Source organism: Bombina bombina, chromosome 2 (assembly GCF_027579735.1).
Source record: "Bombina bombina isolate aBomBom1 chromosome 2, aBomBom1.pri, whole genome shotgun sequence".
NCBI lineage: Eukaryota > Metazoa > Chordata > Amphibia > Anura > Bombinatoridae > Bombina > Bombina bombina.
In genome coordinates this window covers 936,630,027-936,648,659 of record NC_069500.1, presented here as the reverse complement: position 1 = coordinate 936,648,659, position 18,633 = coordinate 936,630,027, and the positions used below count along the sequence as shown (strand labels likewise).

The 18,633-nt window shown below is 36.0% G+C and overlaps 1 protein-coding gene across 1 annotated transcript in view; it reads left to right on the top strand.

Annotated features, from left to right (window-relative positions):
- Nucleotides 1-1,472: 1,472 nt before the first annotated feature.
- The window catches only part of CDS1 (CDP-diacylglycerol synthase 1), a 244,275-nt gene continuing 227,114 nt past the window's right edge, over nucleotides 1,473-18,633 (top strand). Inside the window, exon 1 of the mRNA XM_053703398.1 lies at nucleotides 1,473-1,799. Coding sequence (XP_053559373.1) covers nucleotides 1,740-1,799 — 60 coding nt within the window. The 5' untranslated portion in view covers nucleotides 1,473-1,739. The remainder of the gene's footprint in view (nucleotides 1,800-18,633) is intronic.

Below are 18,633 nucleotides of genomic sequence, written 5' to 3'. Positions count from 1 at the left end.
TATTGCAAATGTATAACATATAGTGCTGCAGATACGTGCATGCTCCTGAGCTTAACTCCATGCTTTTTAACAAACTATACCAATAAGAAACAAAGAAAATTTAAAAATGGAAATAAAATGGAAAGTTGTTTAAAGTGATGGTAAATTCAACAAGGCTGTGCAGTGGCAATCGATGCAGCTACATAAATTACTATGAGTCTCATGGATGAAAACTTTAAATAATACAATTTACTGTTGTAATCTACAAAACCGCTTCGTTTTTCTGTGTGCTCTGGCAGCCCCGCCACTAAGTGCCTTATTATCCCCCCGATGACGTTATTGCTGTTCTCCAATCATAATTGTGGCATTTTAGCATGTTTGCTTTTAGGTGGGATTTTGAAGAGATCAATGCCCACAGCTGATAAGATACGGAGCTCCCATTGCAATTGCACTGTGCAAAAAGGGGGGTGGAGCGAACGGATGCCGTAATTTTATATTAATTATATTATATTAATAACTAACTTTTTTAAACATTAAGTTAGCGACTCTATTAGCTATGTATATTATTAGAATCAGCCTTCTAAAACTGTATAAATTATCCTTACTTTAAAATGGCATGCTCTACATGAATAATAAAATATAAAATGGGTTTCATGTCCCTTTAAAGCAATGGTAAATTTTATTAGAAGTCTCTTTGCTAATACAAATGCACAGAAAAATAGTGATTGTATTTAAAATTTAAATGCACTCAAAGCTTTCCAATTGTGACTATTTATATAAATGATTATATATCTACTCTTTCCACTACACCCCATTAAAGCAAGAATTGAACAGCCTTTCCACTAATTACTAAGCTGTCGTTTCAATTCACTGAAAATGGAGAGCTCTGTGAAATTTAGAGAACAGGCTGCTTAGAATAAACGGTAAATCCTTGTGCTAATATTTTTTCTTTCCCACACACATGAACTTCTATTTCGTATTGCACCCTGTGTTGTATAGAAGTTTATAAAACACGTGACCTTGTCATTCTAAAATATCACTGTTTTCACTATCTCCTCTATACAAAACGGCTGCAGTTTTTTTTTCTCTACACAAACGTCATTTAATGACTAATTTATGTAAAATTTGCTGTTTCATTCATTTATTATTCATCTACATTCTACATATAAACATTTTCTCTCACTCCCTCTGGAAATAACTATTTCGTCAAATTTGTTTTGGTTTTTTCTTCCCCCTCCTTCCATATAACCATAACCATCTACGACCCTTTATTCTCTTTGTTCCCTATATTTTACATAATCCCTCACGCTTTTAAAAAAAAATATTGTTTTCTTTTTACATAACTACATTTAAATCCCCTCATATAACCTTCCTGGTTCCCTTATATCAATAACCTTCTCTCTGCCCCACAGATCTCTCATCCTCCCCTCTCTCCCTCCCTCCTTTTCTGTAGTCAGAGGTGGAGGAGGGGTAAAGTGCAGAGACACAGCTCAGAGTCACCTCCACCAGATCACACAGGGCAACAAGCACTCCTTACTATATTCCCTTAGCTACTGCAACACACAATTGAGCTGCTCCTCCTAATATAACTGCACAAGAAGAGGAGGCGATATGAAGAAATCATAATAATAAGTTTCTTGGTGCTTCCGGGTAAAGCTTGATCCGCCTCCTGTATCTGCAGCTCCCACTGATCTCCTCTATCCTGTGTTACCTGCACCACCTCTAAATACTCCCTGCTCAGTCCTGCTTAATGCTCTGATATGTCTGAGCTCAGGAAGAGAGGACCCGGTGAGCCGGAGCAGGACAATAGCAGTGACAAAGTAAGTGTGACACTCACGGATCTGCTGTTTCTCCTACAGGACATAGCATGCTGCTTTAAAGTTATGGTGGCTGAATGCTTTCCTTTATTTACTTGACCATCTTTCACTTTTGCTACATTATTAGAAAACACCATTTTATATTGCTCCTCTGCTATCTTGTACCTAAACTTTTGCTATGTCACACTACTACCCTGCTGTATTTGTATTACCCCCTCCCCTTTTGACCCTGTAATTTCCTAGGTATTGCTCTAGGTGAGTACCTGCTTCTAAACACCTGTCATGTTTACCTGCCTCTGATCTATAGGGACTTGTGAATCTTACTGATGCATTGTTTAGTTTGTGTATAAATTGCACAAACACAGGAGAGCCTCTCCTACTGGGGCCAATCTGCCTCACTGGTTATTTTATATTCTGCTTAGTAATACTGCTAAATCAGGAACTACATTACTCAATATTCTCTAAGAATTAAATGTACTCTTCATTGAGGAAAATATATCCAGTTACTGTTTCACTCCTGAGTAATTATATTCATAAGGATAATACTGGAATTTAAAAAACAATAAATACATGAAATAAAAATGACAAGTTCTTTGAATCCTTAGTAAGTCTATGCAATATATGAATATCAACCTGCAACTGTCTTGTCATGTTTTTTATGTCTAATAGGATGTTGTTTGTGTCTTACTGCTATACTGCTTAATTTGTTAATCGCTGACATGATGATACAAGCCCCACTGCCGCTCTGAGCAGCAGCAATATTTAAAATGCTGATGCACTGAGAATATCTTGCTATGTTTACATACACGTGCATAGAAAAATGCTAACACTAAAACAGTGATAACTTTTACTAGAAGCATTTTTGTCAATACATGTATATTGTAAATGTTTCTAAGATTTAATTTATCTAAGTGCATTTTAATTTTAACAGGAATATCCCTTTAATGGCAATATATGTAACATTATATTTATACCCAGGGCTGAAAATTTCCTCTAGTCCTGGACTAATAAAAAAAATGCAACAGATGAGAAAGAGATTAGGCCTTTTCCTATCTTTAAAATTGAGTGGCCTGGTAAATATATATATATATATATATATATATACATACATACATACATACATACATACATACATACATACATACATACAGGTGGCCCTTGTTTTACAACGGTTCAATTTACACCGTTTCAGAATAACAACCTTTTTTTCCAGTCATGTGACTGCTATTGAAAAGCATTGAGAAGCTGTGCATTGATTAAAATAGCCAGTAGGTGGAGCTGTCCGCTTGTGTTGCAGCAATGATATGCAAGCCAAGCAAGCTGAAATTAATTAGTTTAACCAGACCTGAGCTATCGAGCAGCTTGCAAAGGAACAAGATCTTCCTGTCTATAAATCAGCCCACATTGGAATGCATAGAAAGAACTGTTTGCAGAAAAATGAAAGTAAAGTCTGTGTTATGTGATTATTTTATTAGGTTTATAATGCTGTTTAGCAAATGTTTTTGTTCATTTAACTTAGTTTAATTATATATTCTGTGTTGTGTGATTATTTTATTAGGTCTATAATGCTGTTTAGCACTTACAGTCTTCATTTCAAAGTTTTAAAAGTAATTTATTAGGTGTTACTTATGCCAATTTTGAGAGGGGCCTGGAACCTAACTCCCTCACTTCCCATTGACTTACATTATCAACTGGGTTTCAATTTACAACAGTTTCGATTTACAACCATTCCTTCTGGAACCTAACCCCAGCATAAACTGAGGGCTACCTGTTTATATATATATATATATATATATATATATATATATATATATATATATATATATATATATATATACATACGCGCACACACACACTGCTTTTATTGTGATGTTTTTGAATAGTGCTCCCCTTCTTCAGACCTGTCACAATGGAAGCATGACATTTTTAATATAATCCAGAGTGCCTAAACTTTGTTTATATGGTCATTGTCAGCTCCCTGGTAACGGAAACCTTGAAAATGATAGTGTGCTTCACAGAATCTTCAACTCAACACCGGGATTCCATAAAAGCAATAAAACCAAAATCTCAAAAAGAGCGCACAGCTCAACACCCAGACATCAGGCGGAACGATAAAATTACTACACACTTCGGAACACTGCGCCGCTCAACATTAGGGCCACCAGAAGTTGCAGCTTCAAAATAACTCCCGCACTGCAGCACATACCCTAGTGTATTCAATGAAAACTTGAAACACTGTACTTTTTACTATTTATTATACTTAAACTTTTGCTAAAGATATCCCCTCAATATTCGATACTATTAAAGGATTGAAATATATATATACTACTTAAAGGGACAGTCTAGTATAAATTACACTTTCATTATTCAGATATGACTTTTAATTTTAATCAACTTTCCAATTTACTTTTATCATCAAATTTGTTTTTTTTCTCTTGATATTCTTAGTTAAAACTAAACATAGGAAGGCTCATATGATAATTTCTAAGCCTTTGAGGGCTGCCTCTTATCACATGCTTTTTAAATCTCTTTTCAACACAAAGAGACAGAAAGTACACGTGGGCCATATAGATAACACTGTGTTCAGGCACAGGGGGTTATTTAAGATTTAGCAGAAAACAATGCTTAATTTAAGACAATAGATAATAAACAGTCCCAGTCATGTGATCAGGGGGCTGGAAGAAGGTTGCTAGATACAAGGTAATCAGAGAGGTAAAAAGTATATTAATATAACTGTGTTGGTTATGCAAAACTGGGGAATGGGTAATAAAGGGATTATCTATCTTTTAAAACAATAACAATTATATGGTAGACTGTCCCTTTAACCTTTGGTATAAATGCATACGCTCAACTACCTAATGAGAAGTGTAGAATAGTTTTTTTGTCTCTCTTCTGCGGTACTTGCTTCCAAATAAGTTGCAGGAGTAAAGTGATGCGCTTGTCCGTATTAGAGGCAGCCATAAGAAGTATATTTCATAATATGGGAATTCAGATCTAAAAGGAGCACACATGTGCAAAACAGGAGCGCGCGTGTACTCAGAGATGCAGAAATAAATAGTAGCGAATGCGCATATCATCAAATAGGCGGATGACTTTAATTTCAAGTGGCTGAAAAACATGATCAAGAGCAAAAAAATAAAATAATAACGGGTTCATTTTGGGGTGCTGCAAAATTGAGTTAAAATGGCGATTACTTTTTTTACAATAAATTTTAAAATAAATCATGAATGAAAGTCATATTAATTTTGATCTAAGATTAATATTTGAGATCGACATCAAGGTAACTTTAACTTCACTTTAAGGATATTTCTATATTTTGCTGCATTCAGCTTTCCTTAAACCCAGACTAGTCCCTTTCACTGAAAAACACCACCATAGCATGATGCTACCACCACCATGCTTCTTCTTTTATTACTATTATCAGGTATTTGTAGAGCGCCAACAGATAGTTTCTTTTTTAGGATTCTAATGAACAGTGCCTGGTTCCCTCCAGACATGATGCTTGGAGGCCAAACAGTTCAATCTTCATTTCATCAGACCAGAGAATCTGGTTCTCACAGTCTGAGAGTCCTTTAGGTGCTTTTATTGCAAATACAAAAGGGACTTTCATGTGTCTTGCACTGAGGAAATGTTCCATCTGGCTACTCTGCTATAGAGACCAGATTGGTGTAGTGTTGCAGTGATTCAGTGATGCAAGTTTCTCCAATCTCCACACATTATCTCTGGAGCTCAACCAGAGTGACCATCAGTTTCTTGGTCACCTTTCTTACCAAGGCCCTTCTCTCTCGATTGTTCAGTTTGTCCAGACGGCCAGGTCTAGGAAGAGTCCTGGTTGTTCCAAACTTCTTACATTAAAGAATTAAGGAGGCCACTGTGCTTCAATGCAGCCAAAATGTTTTTGTAGCCTTCACCAGATCTTAGGACAGCGCACCTAGAAATTGGTATGAATAAGCAGAAATCACGTAGCAGCTGTACAATTATTAGCGAGTAATCTCCGGTAGACTCATTGCAAGCTAGTGGAGCAATTCCATGATTAAGATAAGACTGTTAGTATCTTAGTAGCCAGTACTATCAGTATAACCTCCCCATAATTGTTCCAACCTATCCATATGGGAAGCGGACATTAATCTGTTGAATTTTGAATAGTATTAGGGGAGTCAATCTTGGTTGCTACTTTTAGTAACTACTCAGATCTGACCAGTTCACAGTATGGTACTGATACATTGACATAAAATATCTATGTCAATAAATGGGATATCCCTGCTGATTGCCACATTGTATCTGTGTACTCACTGTTACTTCAATCACACAATTGCCATATCCTCTATCAGTTAGACATCTATATACTATCTTATTCAGTCCGGCTGTGCATGGTCAGGCAAGCTACACATTAATTTGGCCATTATTCATTTTAGGTGATTACTTCAAGTGCACCAGTATCAACTCCACATTTTATTTTGGAATTTAGTCATTTTTAGCCCTCCCACATGAGCAGGTAACTGTCCATGGGCAGATCATATTAACCCAAGGCAATCGCCAGTATTTGCCTTTCTTATTTGCGTATTTCAGTCAGATACAATACTGAACTTGCTGCAAGTGTTTTTAATATTGTGTTACCCATTTTTTAATTATAACAAAGTTGATATATTTTTATATTCTATACATACATAATCCCCATACAAGAGGGAAGAGTGCTTCTCACAAGTATCTTTGCCAGATCTGTGCCTCAACCCAATCCTGTCTCTGAGCTCTGCATGCAGTTCTTTTGACCTCATGGCTTAGTTTTTGCTCTGATATGCATTTTTAGCGGTGAGACCTTATATAGACAGGTTTGTGCCTTTCCAAATCATGTCCAATAAATTGTATTTGCCACAGGAGAATGCCAATCAAAGTGTAGAAACATCTCAAAGACAATCCAGAGAAATGGGGTGCACCTGAGCTAAATTAATTTCAGTTTTTGTTCTTTTTAATACATTTGAAAAGTTATCAAAAATCTGTTTTTTGCTTTGCGGGTTTGGGGTATGGAGTGTAGATTGATGTTAAAATATAATTGAAACCATTTTAGCATAAGGCTGCAACAAAACAAAATGTGAAAAAAATGAATGGGGTCTGAATACTTTTTGAAATAAACACTGTACAAATGAAGACTCACACAATATATGTACATTGCTAAATATTTTATTGTGACACTTCAGGGGGGAAATCATCCCTTTTACTTCGTATCAGTCCACTTTTCTGGCTATTTTTCCTGCTTACCAATATAACTAATTCAGGAACTATACAATTATCTTCTGTTGCATATAACTTTCTTTTAAGATGGACCACGTTCTAACATATAGGAGCCACAGATTAGTATTTTAGAAGCTTTAAGGGCTGCAGTTCAATATTTTAGAACTCTTAAGGGCCACATATAAATTTATGCCTACACCCAAATAATAATATAATTCCTATGTCCAGTGGCACAGAGTCTGATTTAGGTAAGGTTTCAGAGTACACTCTATCTGCTGTTGTCCCCTCCATATGGCTTTAATGAGTTGTGATCACCTTGTCTGTTCACCACCAGCATCCCCAAAACACATTTTTAGTTCTGCTTTTTCTTGGGGTCACAAAAAGGATGGCACACATTCTTAGTTTGCTCTTTCCCTGGGGCCACAAATAGTAGCGTAGAGGGCCGCATGTGGCCCATGGGCCACCATTTGGCCGGCCCTGTTTTAAGTTATTTAAATCTCACATGAAATAAGTACCAACTACAGTTGTTTATTTATTTGTATGAAGCACAAAAAAAAAAAGTTTTACTATTTTTTTTTATTTTTATGGTCTCTTATAATGCTAACTTTATATTCCAGTGCCTTCACTGATTATGTAAATAGATGTTAAAAAAAGGCATCTCTGGCATAATGAATACATATCTCTTGATATAACTGCTTTCTTTAAAACGGTGTAGATAATAGCAGACTAAATGCTACATTTTTCTAAGTGTTTGAGTCTAAACTTCAGAATATAGATTTTCTGAAACTGGTAAGAAAAGGATGTGGTGGCATTTTTGTTGAGGTTGTGCTCCTGTATGGACAATTATTTTTAAAATGTCAAAGGGGAAAAAACTGGTTTAGCAGGATATGTCGGAACATCCTACAGAAGCTCTTCATAGTTTTACCTGCAGATATGTAGTAAGCAATATAATACATGTACTTACCATATCACATAGGTTTATAAGAAGATTACAAAAAAAAATATTAAAAAAAAACTGATAAATACATTTTTGTGAGTGTATAATGTCCCTTTAATGTCCCTTTAACTAGTTTGTCCTTTAGCCTAAATAAACACATGTAATTAAAGGGACAGTCTACCATAGAATTTTTATTGTTTTAAAAGATAGATAATTCCTTTATTACCCATTCCCTAGTTTTGCATAACCAACACAGTTATATTAATACACTTTTTACCTCTGTGATTATCTTGTATCTAGGAACCTTCTTCCAGCCCCCTGATCACATGACTGTGACTGTTTATTATCTATTGTCTTGCATTTAGCATTGTTTTGTGCTAGATCTTAAATAACTTTCTGTGCATGAACACAGTGTTATCTATATGGCCCACGTGTACTTTCTCTTTGTGTTGCAAAAGAATTTAAAAAGCCTGTGATAAGAGGCAGCCCTCAAAGGCTTAGAAATTAGCATATGAGCCTACCTATGTTTAGTTTAAACTAAGAATACCAAGAGAAAAAAGCAAATTTGATGATAACAGTAAATTGGAAAGTTGATTAAAATGAAAAGTCCTATCTGAATAATGAAAGTTTAATACTAGACTGTCCCTTTAAATTAAAAATAGTATGAAATGCTTTCTACTAGGTATTCCTTGTTCACTTGCAGTTTTGAATGGCTCCCACATCTATCTATCTAAATTGCTCCCACTATCTATCTATCTATCTATCTATCTATCTATCTATCTATCTATCTATCATCTATCAGGACATAAAACCCTAAATGTTTCTTTCGTGATTCAGATAGAGCATGTGATATAAAACAGCTTTCCAAATTACTGCTATCTAATTTGTTTTGTTCTCCTGTTATCCTTTGTTTAAAAGGATACCTAGGTAGGTCCAAAAGCTGCTGATTGGTGGCTTCAAATATTTGCCTCATGTGATTGGTGCAATGCTTTTAAAATGCACGCGGGCACATTTAAATTTTGACCTTTTTGTCCTTTAAAAATAACGCTTTTACCTAGAGACGACTCTATCTTGATATTGTGACATAAAGAGGAATTGAATTATTTCACTATATTTTAAAGCATTTACTTCAAGTCTGGCTATTTTCTCAATTCCAAGGAAGACTTTACTTCTTGTGCTTACCCATTTCTCTGATGAAAAAGCACAAAGTACTTATCATATGGATGATCCCATTTTTTTTCAATATCATCATATTAGTTGCCTATGCCTTATCTTGCAGTTCATAGATATTCATTTTAGGAAGTGACAGTTCTTTATTCTGTGTCCACAAATTCTATTAAATCTACTCCCAATAACATATAATTTAACCCCTTAATGACAGCTGATGTACCCTGTACAGCAGCTGTATGTAGTGCTTACAGGACTTTAAGAGCGCGGGTCTTGTCAGTGAGGCATGAAGTAGTGCGGTCTGGCCACTGTTGGTGAGACCCATGCTCTTACACCTGTAGAAGACATAAAACGCCCCTTATTTTTGTCCTGAGAATTGTGCTTTGTCCCACGCTCCCTAGTGAGGTCAAAAAGCAAAATCTGTAACAAAAGTTTTCAAATTGCTGCAAATTCCCTAAACTTTTCATTTGATTTGCAGCATTTGCAAGATACAGATTTTGCTTTTTGGCTTCCTAGGGAGTATGCAAGAACCACAATTTAATGTTTGTTTGTTTTTTAATTTTCACAAACGCTTTATTGAAATAAACTGAGGTTACACACCAGGATTAAACTGTGTATGGTGTACATCATATTTGTTACCTAAAACATAAGCCACTATAATTGTTGTCATTATACAGTATTCAGTATAACAATTATATATCGAAGAGCTGAGTCTAGTATATATGGAATTAGTGCCTTACATCTTATCTTTGTAACGCTCCACTTAGTGTAACTTCTTATAGGTGGTAAATTGGGCTACTCGAGAGTGTGATTGAGAGAGACATAATGTGGGGCAAGGGAGAAACCATAGATACAGCAGGGTGTGAAAGGAGTTCTCCTGTCTGATGTGTGATTTAAATCTATTATTTGAAATTATAGTTATGGTACAGTTTACCTCATTCTTAGCCCCAGTTGTGATATAGTGGACCTCTCTTGGATCCTAAATAATAATGCAGTAAAAGTGACAATGGGGTTATATAGAAATAAAACATAATAAAGATAACACAACTATGTGAACTGAATACAATAAATCTATAAGCGTATAGGTTAAAGACCCAAATTGAACCCTCAGTTAATATTGCATGATATGGTCATATATGTATCCTTGCACCCTCTATCTATCTATCCTATTATAAAATGGCATTATACGATTTTTTTTGGGGAAAAAAGTTGATAAATGACAGACCTATAGCTGGAGTATACTGTCTCTGATTAGGTGATGTATATATGTTAACAATATCCTCAACTATTTAAAATTAACTGGAATATATATTATATTTAAGCAACAGTACTATCAAATGATTAAGGGAGAGGCTAAGTTTCTGTATATAAACGGTAGTGAATAGAGCCGTTGATGGATTTACAAGCAAGCTTAACTACTTAATTCTAAAGATTTAAATTGTTCTATCCTCCTTTCTGCGGCCCCGGCCGCAGGCCGCCTGGGGAGAATCAAGTGTTTAATAGCCATGCATTGCCATACTAATGCGGTGTAGGTTATTTTGCCTCTATATGTTATATTTCTGTGGCAATATTAAACATTGCAGAGAATATAAACGGCTAAGGAAGAGTAAATAATGTAAACAATGTGCAAATTTAACTTAATTCAAAACTGTGTGCTTCATTAAAGCTATATTTTTACCAACATCATTCTAGTAGGGTTATGCCAACGGTAGTGAAGAGTTTATACGGCAAACATCAACCCCTATATATGTTTGTCCATAGATACTAGTCTTTGGGGGAATCGGCAGAGCTTTTGGTGGAGGATCCGCTTGCCAAGTCATTTGAGTCATGGAGCAGTTATGTTCTTCAGCCTGCTGTGAAACCGTGGGGACTGTGAGACGTGCAATGTTGTGTGATCTCTCGAGGGGTCTGAGTTTTACCTTGGGTGTCTCACAATAATTAACCTTTAAGGGTAGTGTTATGCTGAGGATTTAATGGTTTAGCAGTCTTGTCCATCCGGCGGTCCCCCCCAAGCCCCCTCAAGAACAGTTCCTGCGCCGTGTTCTGGTTTGCATTTAAAGTATGGTTTAGTATCTTGGCAGGTCCCAATGTCGGTGTAGCCTTATGATGATCGCCGCTCTGTACGTGCTTCATGGATGAACCTTTAGCGTTGGTGGATTGGTCAGGCCTGATGGGGATTCCCCAGTGAGGTAAATTGCTTGGATCCTTGGATTAACTGTTGCAGATGGCGTAGGCCTCTGTTGCAATTTGTTCTTTGAAGCTGTGTGCACAGCTATGTTGGCGCCAGTCTGGGTATCCGTATTCAAAGCTTCTATAACCTTTACAGGCATAGAATTGATTGCGCTAAGTTTTTGCATCAGCATATCAAATGGTGCTCTCTCAAGGAGAGCCTCCATAAGCCTCTCAAATTTAGCATACTGCGGGTTGAAATAGGTTAATAGGTCCATTTCTCTCGTAGCCTCCATTTTCTTTCACAGTTGCCTGAGACCAAATTGTTAAATTCCTTGCTATTTTCTTGTCTGGGTGCCTCTCGATATCAACTGTATCTGTATAGTTAGAATAGTGGTGCAAGGGTGACAGGTTCAATTTAGGTAGAATAACTCAGGTTGCCTATGTGCAAGCCTGATGCTTTAGTCCTTCTTCGTCCTATGCCGAGCTCCGGCTTCAAGAATACAGCAAGATCTTTGAGATATAAAGCTCTCCTGAGCAGATTACCAACAAAGGTGGCAAATTATATTGTTGTGCAGTGTGATACCTCAGAAAACCGGCGGATTATCTAGTTATCAACAGGAGCTCTGGGAGAGTGCGGCCGTTTAGGATCGCTGTTCGGACATGCCCCTCACAATTTAATGTTTCAATTTCCTTTTTTTTGTTCTAAGCAGAAGGGGATATATATATATATATATATATATATATATATATATATATATATATATATATATATATATATATATATATATATATATATATAATCCAGTGTTCCCAAATTGTCAGAAATACCTCCTTTATAGTTTAGTATACAGTAACACCCATTAGCCATTATATCATAATCACTAACACTAAATTGTTATATTCTCTGTATTTTATGTAGAGCAACATATATACACAGTCAACTGTTGTTTATATTGTTTGGCACAAAAAACTCAGTAAAAATTTCCAACTGACTTCTATAATCATGTTCATTCTGTTGGTATCCTTTGTTAAGAGCTCACTGATTAAATGGATGAGCCAAGGACAAGAAGCATATATGTGTAACCACCAATCAGCAGCTAGCTCCCAGTAGTACATTGCTGCTCCTGAGCCTACCTAAGTTTGCTTTTCAACAAAAAACACCAAAAAACAACTCAAATTAGATCATAGAAATAAAATGGACAGTTGTTTAAAATTGCATGCTCTATCTGAATTATAAAGGTTTAATTTTGTGAGATTGGATATTATTCTTCAAACTTAGGCTATAGATTTATTCAGAGGTGCATTGAGTTTTGAAATTGGCTAATGCAGTAGTGTATTTTGGTGGGTGGTGGGTGAAAGTAGCATCCTGTCTTAAAGGGACAGTAAACAAGTTATAATTACAAGATTTTTCTGCAGTCTTGAAATAAACTAATATTCTGGTTGAAAATGTTTGAAATGCATTATCACTATATTTGCTACAGTCGATTTTTTTATTAGCCAAACTGCACTCACCCCCACTTGCCTTATTGGAAGGAGCCAACCAGACTTATTATTGGAGTAGACACAGCTAGCCACAATCAATATGTAATCAATGTCTACTTTGATTTGCAGTCCTTATCGGATAATCTCTATTATCTAATTTGCTTCATTTTCTTGGTATCTTTAATTGAAAAGCATATCTAGGTAGGCTCAGGAGCAGCAATGCATTACTGGGAGATACAATAAGTGAGGAAGTCAGGAATAATAAAGAGGCACAAATATTACCTGAGATCCTCTAGGAGGTGCTAAAAATAAGATGCTGTGATGTAAAGATTAATGTATTTTTTTTTCCTAAACACATGTAATGAAACTAAAATCATAAACATAAAATGCAATATTATGAAGTAATATCTATATGACACGGAGACTATGGTTAATTCTCCAGAATGCAAAAGCTTAAATATTACCACTGGCCCATGTGTGGGAACCAAAAAAAGTTCAAGCAAAATTCAGCTACATTCAAAGTCCTTGAGGCTGGAAAGAGTGTATTTGATTGCAGAGAAGATCCAAGAGGCAGCTCTCTAACAGCATACGATAATAGGCAATCTGTTATAAATATACAAGAGATAGAGGCGCCAATGGTGCAGATCAATGGGGAATCTCAGGAGCTACCAATGAGGGATATACACAGGGTACTCACTTGTAGCAAAGGCACGCAGTTATGCCCATAGAGACAGGCTGGATTTTAACAGCAGTCCAGCTAGCTGGTCAGGGCCCAGCTTTTAAAGGGGTGTGTAAGGGGGACTAAAATGGCAATGCAAAAGGAAATTCAGTTTAAATCTAAGACATGCATTTTGTATGCATTATTTTAATTGCAGATCTATACTATACATATATAAAAATGTTAGATGTGTATTAGTTATAACTCTGCTTCAGGGCAGGTAGTTTGATCATTATGTTTGGTGTGTGTCTTGTTTCTCAACCAGTGGTACATTTCTCCCTGGGGGGTATCTGGAGCGTTGTAAAGGGCCCCAAAACATAACATGCTGTGGTCTGAGCTGTCATTGCAGACCATGCAACATGTCTGCAGAAAGAACAGGACACCTGCAGGAGCTGTTAACGCTTTTGCTTTGCAGGGCTGCTCCATATCCGGCTGTTTTCTTCAAACAGTGCTGTGCTCTGGTTGCACTGTGTACGTTTTCTTTAGCAGTCAGAGCAAAAGCACTGTTTGAAAAAAATTGTATGCAAAGCAGCAGCACATTAATTGATGACTGCCTCTCAGGGATTTCAACACTAGCCTCTCCTAGTCTGTAAAGCTAAAACTTCTAAATGTGAGATGTTCTTTTGAGCAATGCACCTTGTTTATAACCACACATTTACCTTATAATTATTTGATGTTAGACCAAGAGCAAAGAAAACTAATAATTAAAATTAAGAGACGTTTTAAAAGTTTTTTTTTCTCTTCAGCTAATTTGCAATGCAACTTTTAACTACTGCAATATATTATTAAACTTAAAAAACATGCTTTATTCTCCAGTTAATCTACACATTACAGTTGAGCTGGTGCTTTAGGGTAACTGCAGAAAAATTAAAAAAAAAAAAAAAATCATTGCAGAAATTGGAAAAAACGTTCTGCCTCAGGGGTCAAGGGGTTCTCCAGCATTTGTTCTTTAATTGTTTCCTGCACTGATGCAGCTAATGTACAGAATTAAATGTATCACATAAATCAGTGGTTCTCAGTTCTACCCTGAAGCCTCCCTAACAGGATGTGTTTCCCTGTCTGGCTGGTCAGTTACTCACTATGACTGACTCACTTGTGCTCATGTAGTGAAATCCTAAAAATCAGGCCAGTTAGTGAGATCCGTGGTCTGGAGTTGAAAAATGCTCATATAAAATTTGTCACAGGTAAAGTGCATATCACTGTAAAAAGGTATCCTGGACCAGATATAGGTCCACAAAAAATAGGCAAATATGCCATGGTAAAACGTACCAGGTAAAGTCTTCTATAGCCAGGTATATCACAATGAAATGTGTCTGATTAGCTGCGTATGTGATGAAGTTAGATGCAGAAATGTGGAAACGTGAATATTACTTTTTTTATTCTATATTTTTTTCCTAATATAAGTGACATAGTATTAAAGAACCATATGTATGTTTTCTCTATTGATGTATTCATTATTTGTTGCTCTAATATTTCTAAAGGTTTGCTGCATTTTCATTCAGTACAACTGGATTTTAAAATAAATTCCTTAAATCAGAAAACTATCTGATAACAATTTGTCACATTCTGGCATAAAAATGACAAGATTACATAAATTCCCTTTTTATTGGTTTAAATTGCGTTTTAAAATGACCTAGATATGTATTTAGATACATTTGTTTTAATGTAGGATAAGTTCATATTTATTGGATGTGCACCGATTAAATTCTTAACTTGTACTGGTATTTTCTAAGTCTTTCTTGGTAAAGGCATCAACAAAATGTCAATCACAAGATCATCATGTGATTTGCTGCGGCCTAGGGCAATATTCTTGAGCCTGGGATACAGGGCTATGTATGTCACGGAGAAAGTGTGTGAAAGTAAATTTTTTTGCTTTTCCATTTAAAAAGAAAAATAAATTATGATGACAATAGCATGTCAATGTTTCCACTGGGCTACCAACAGAATTTATTTGTGTGTCACCTTGAACACTACTAAGAATTGTCACCCCTGCCAAAGTTTGCTGTCTTTGGGACATGGTTTGTAGGTTTGGGGCACTTCTGGCCTTGTCCTATAATTATTTAATAAAAAAATTGATGTTGCACAGATTCAGCTTACTCAAATACAATGGCCACAGCCAGATGTGCCAACTAAAGCATACTACTGGGAAAAAAATGATTTGGAATACCTCAGAATTTTTTAGGAAAATCATCCATTGTCAGAAGTAAAGGGGGCAGAATCTCAGTGGTTCATGGGTAAAATCTTGTGGTCTAGGGGCTGACAGAGTCTGTTTGGCCCAGGAAAGGGTTAGGTGATGAGGGTGCTAGCTTTTTGGGGGGATTAAACTATTAAGGCTAGATAACAAGTGGAGCACGATTTATCGCTCCCACTTGCTCGCTAACTCAGCTAGAAATAAATGTTATGTGAGCGTCGGGTAATGCTCGTTTTACAAGTTGAAAGTAAAAAGTTTTTTACCTCGTGCACTAACCTGATGCATGCAAAAAGCAGAAGTTAGAATATCACAACCACGGTAATGTATACTTCCATAGAAGTCAATAGAGCAAGAAAAGTGGGAAAAAAGTGCGCTAACTTCACAGCCAATATTAAGGTAAAATTGGCTTATATTAATGTTCTTCATTGTTTATTGCATGAATGACCAATAAACATATTTTGTGTTAAATTATGCAATTAATTTGCGCTTGGGGAAGCACTAAATAGTAAATTACAAAGTATCGCAATGCCTCCATTTGGCTACTTCGCAATGCCACATGGCTGGCAACATTTTCTGTGGAGAACACTGAAATTAACTCTGTAAAATGGTAATATTATGAATAGAATTTCTTTTATTATTGCTATTATTAATAGTAGTAGTATTAGTATTACTATTGTCTATATTTGATTCCACAGAACTATTCGTATAGTATATAATATTTTTATTATATATATATATATATATATATATATATATATATATATATATAACGGGAAGGATAAGCAGACAGGAACATAGCGGGATCTGATTCCTAGAGCAGGGTTCTTCAAGCTTTTTTCCCAAGACCCAGTTCCATGATACCACGTACCTTTGCGGCCCTACAGTGGGGGCACTGTAATATTTTCTAATATTATATAATTTACAGATATCCAAAGCACAAATTCATTTCATAATTTAACATAAATGTATTTAATGATAATGTGTTGCAATAAAAATTATACATTTTTAATACTGGCTAATTTTAGCTTAAAGGGACACTGAATCCAATTTTTTTCTTTCATGATTCAGATAGAGCATGCAATTTTAAGCAGCTTTCTAATTTACTCCTAATATCAATTTTTCTTCATTCTCTTGCTATCTTTATTTTAAAAGCAGGAATGTAAATCTTAGCAGCCAGCCCATTTTAGGTTCAGCACCATGGATATCGCTTGCTTATTGGAGGCTTACATTTACCCACCAGTAAGCAAACATATCCCAGGTTCTCAACCAAAAATGGGCCGGCTCCTATGCATCACATCTCTGATTTTTAAATAAAGATAGCAAGAGAACAAAGAAAAATTGATAATAGGAGTAAATTAAAAAGTTGCTTAAAATTGCATGCTCTATCTGAATCATGAAAGAAAACATTTGTTTTGTGTCCCTTTAATATTGGCTAAAATTTTAGCCCGGTAGTGCACCCACTAAAAAGGTCCTGGGGAGAACACTGCACTCTCATACAACACACACACCACATACACTGTCATTCAACACACACCACACACACACCACTCACGCACTCTCCTACAGTAAACATGGTATTGCGTCACAGTAATAGGTCCCAGTCGTGGTTTGAAGAACCCTGTCCTAGAGAGCTTACAGTATAGGTGGTTGTTGGAGACAGAAGGTGAGAGATTATAAGTAACATCGGATCAAAATTGCATGCTCTATATTAAGGATAGACCGATATATCTGAGCGGACGATTTTTAGGGCCGATTTTTGGAATTTCTGAAATATTGGTATCGGCCAGAAACTTACTGATAACAGAGTCCAAGCCTAGGTGTACCTGGGAGCTCAGTTTCCAACTACCATACCCCCAATGGCAGGCCTGTATATTGACTTGCATAAACAAACATATATGATTTGTGAAATGGAAAATGTGATCTTTAAGTGGCACTTAAAGTGATGGTAAAGTTACGATCATCACTATTAACTATCACATCAAATGATTTAATTAAACATAAAGGGACACTGAACCCAAGATTTTTCTTTCATGATTCAGGTAGAGAATACAATTTTAAACAACATTCCAATTTACTTCTATTATCTAATTTGCTTAATTTTTTAGATATCGTTTGTTGAAGAAATAGCAATGCACATGGGTGAGCCAATCACATGAGGCATCTATGTGCAGCCACCAATCAGCAGCTACTGAGCCTATCTAGATATGCCTTTAAGCAAAGAATATCAAGAGAATGAAGCAAAATAGATAATAGTAGTAAATTAGAAAGTTGCTTAAAATTGCATACTCTATCTGAATCACGAAAGAAAAAAATTGGGTTTAGTATATCCCTTTAAGTTTCATTCATCGTTTTCTATCATTTTATATGTAAACATAGTTATAAGTGTTTAAAAGAAAAATTCTTAGCGTCTTTTAATCATCCGTTCTTTATTGTTTTACATTTTTGTCATGTGTTTCAATCCTCCTGTTGAAATTTATGCCGTTAGGCGGCCGTCACTCTGTCTTCCACCCACTAAATAGCGCATGCGTGATTTCCTTTTTCATGCTATTCTATTTCATGCTATTGAACACCATGCCCGCTTCCGTGTTACGCATGCGTGATGTTCCTAATGATTAAGCACGGGAGCGAGCATAGAGTGGTGACGTAGGGAGCAGGTGGGACCACCCTCTAGTATACTACTGAGTTATCGGAGCAGGAAGTAACAGATGGGAGGAGCGACTACCGGTAAAATACAGGATTTTATACATTGTAATAGCTTCTTCACAAACATATTATACTTTTAAAAACTTAGCGATTAAGCTGCGATGGTCCTGTGTTTTAATTTGAATTAGTATTTTCTAAGCTGCCTCCCAGGGACCTGAGTGCATTTTAAACATTAGAACAAGTTAATATTTTCACAGGAACTGTAGTGACAGAACAGGAAGTATCATGATCCCACAGC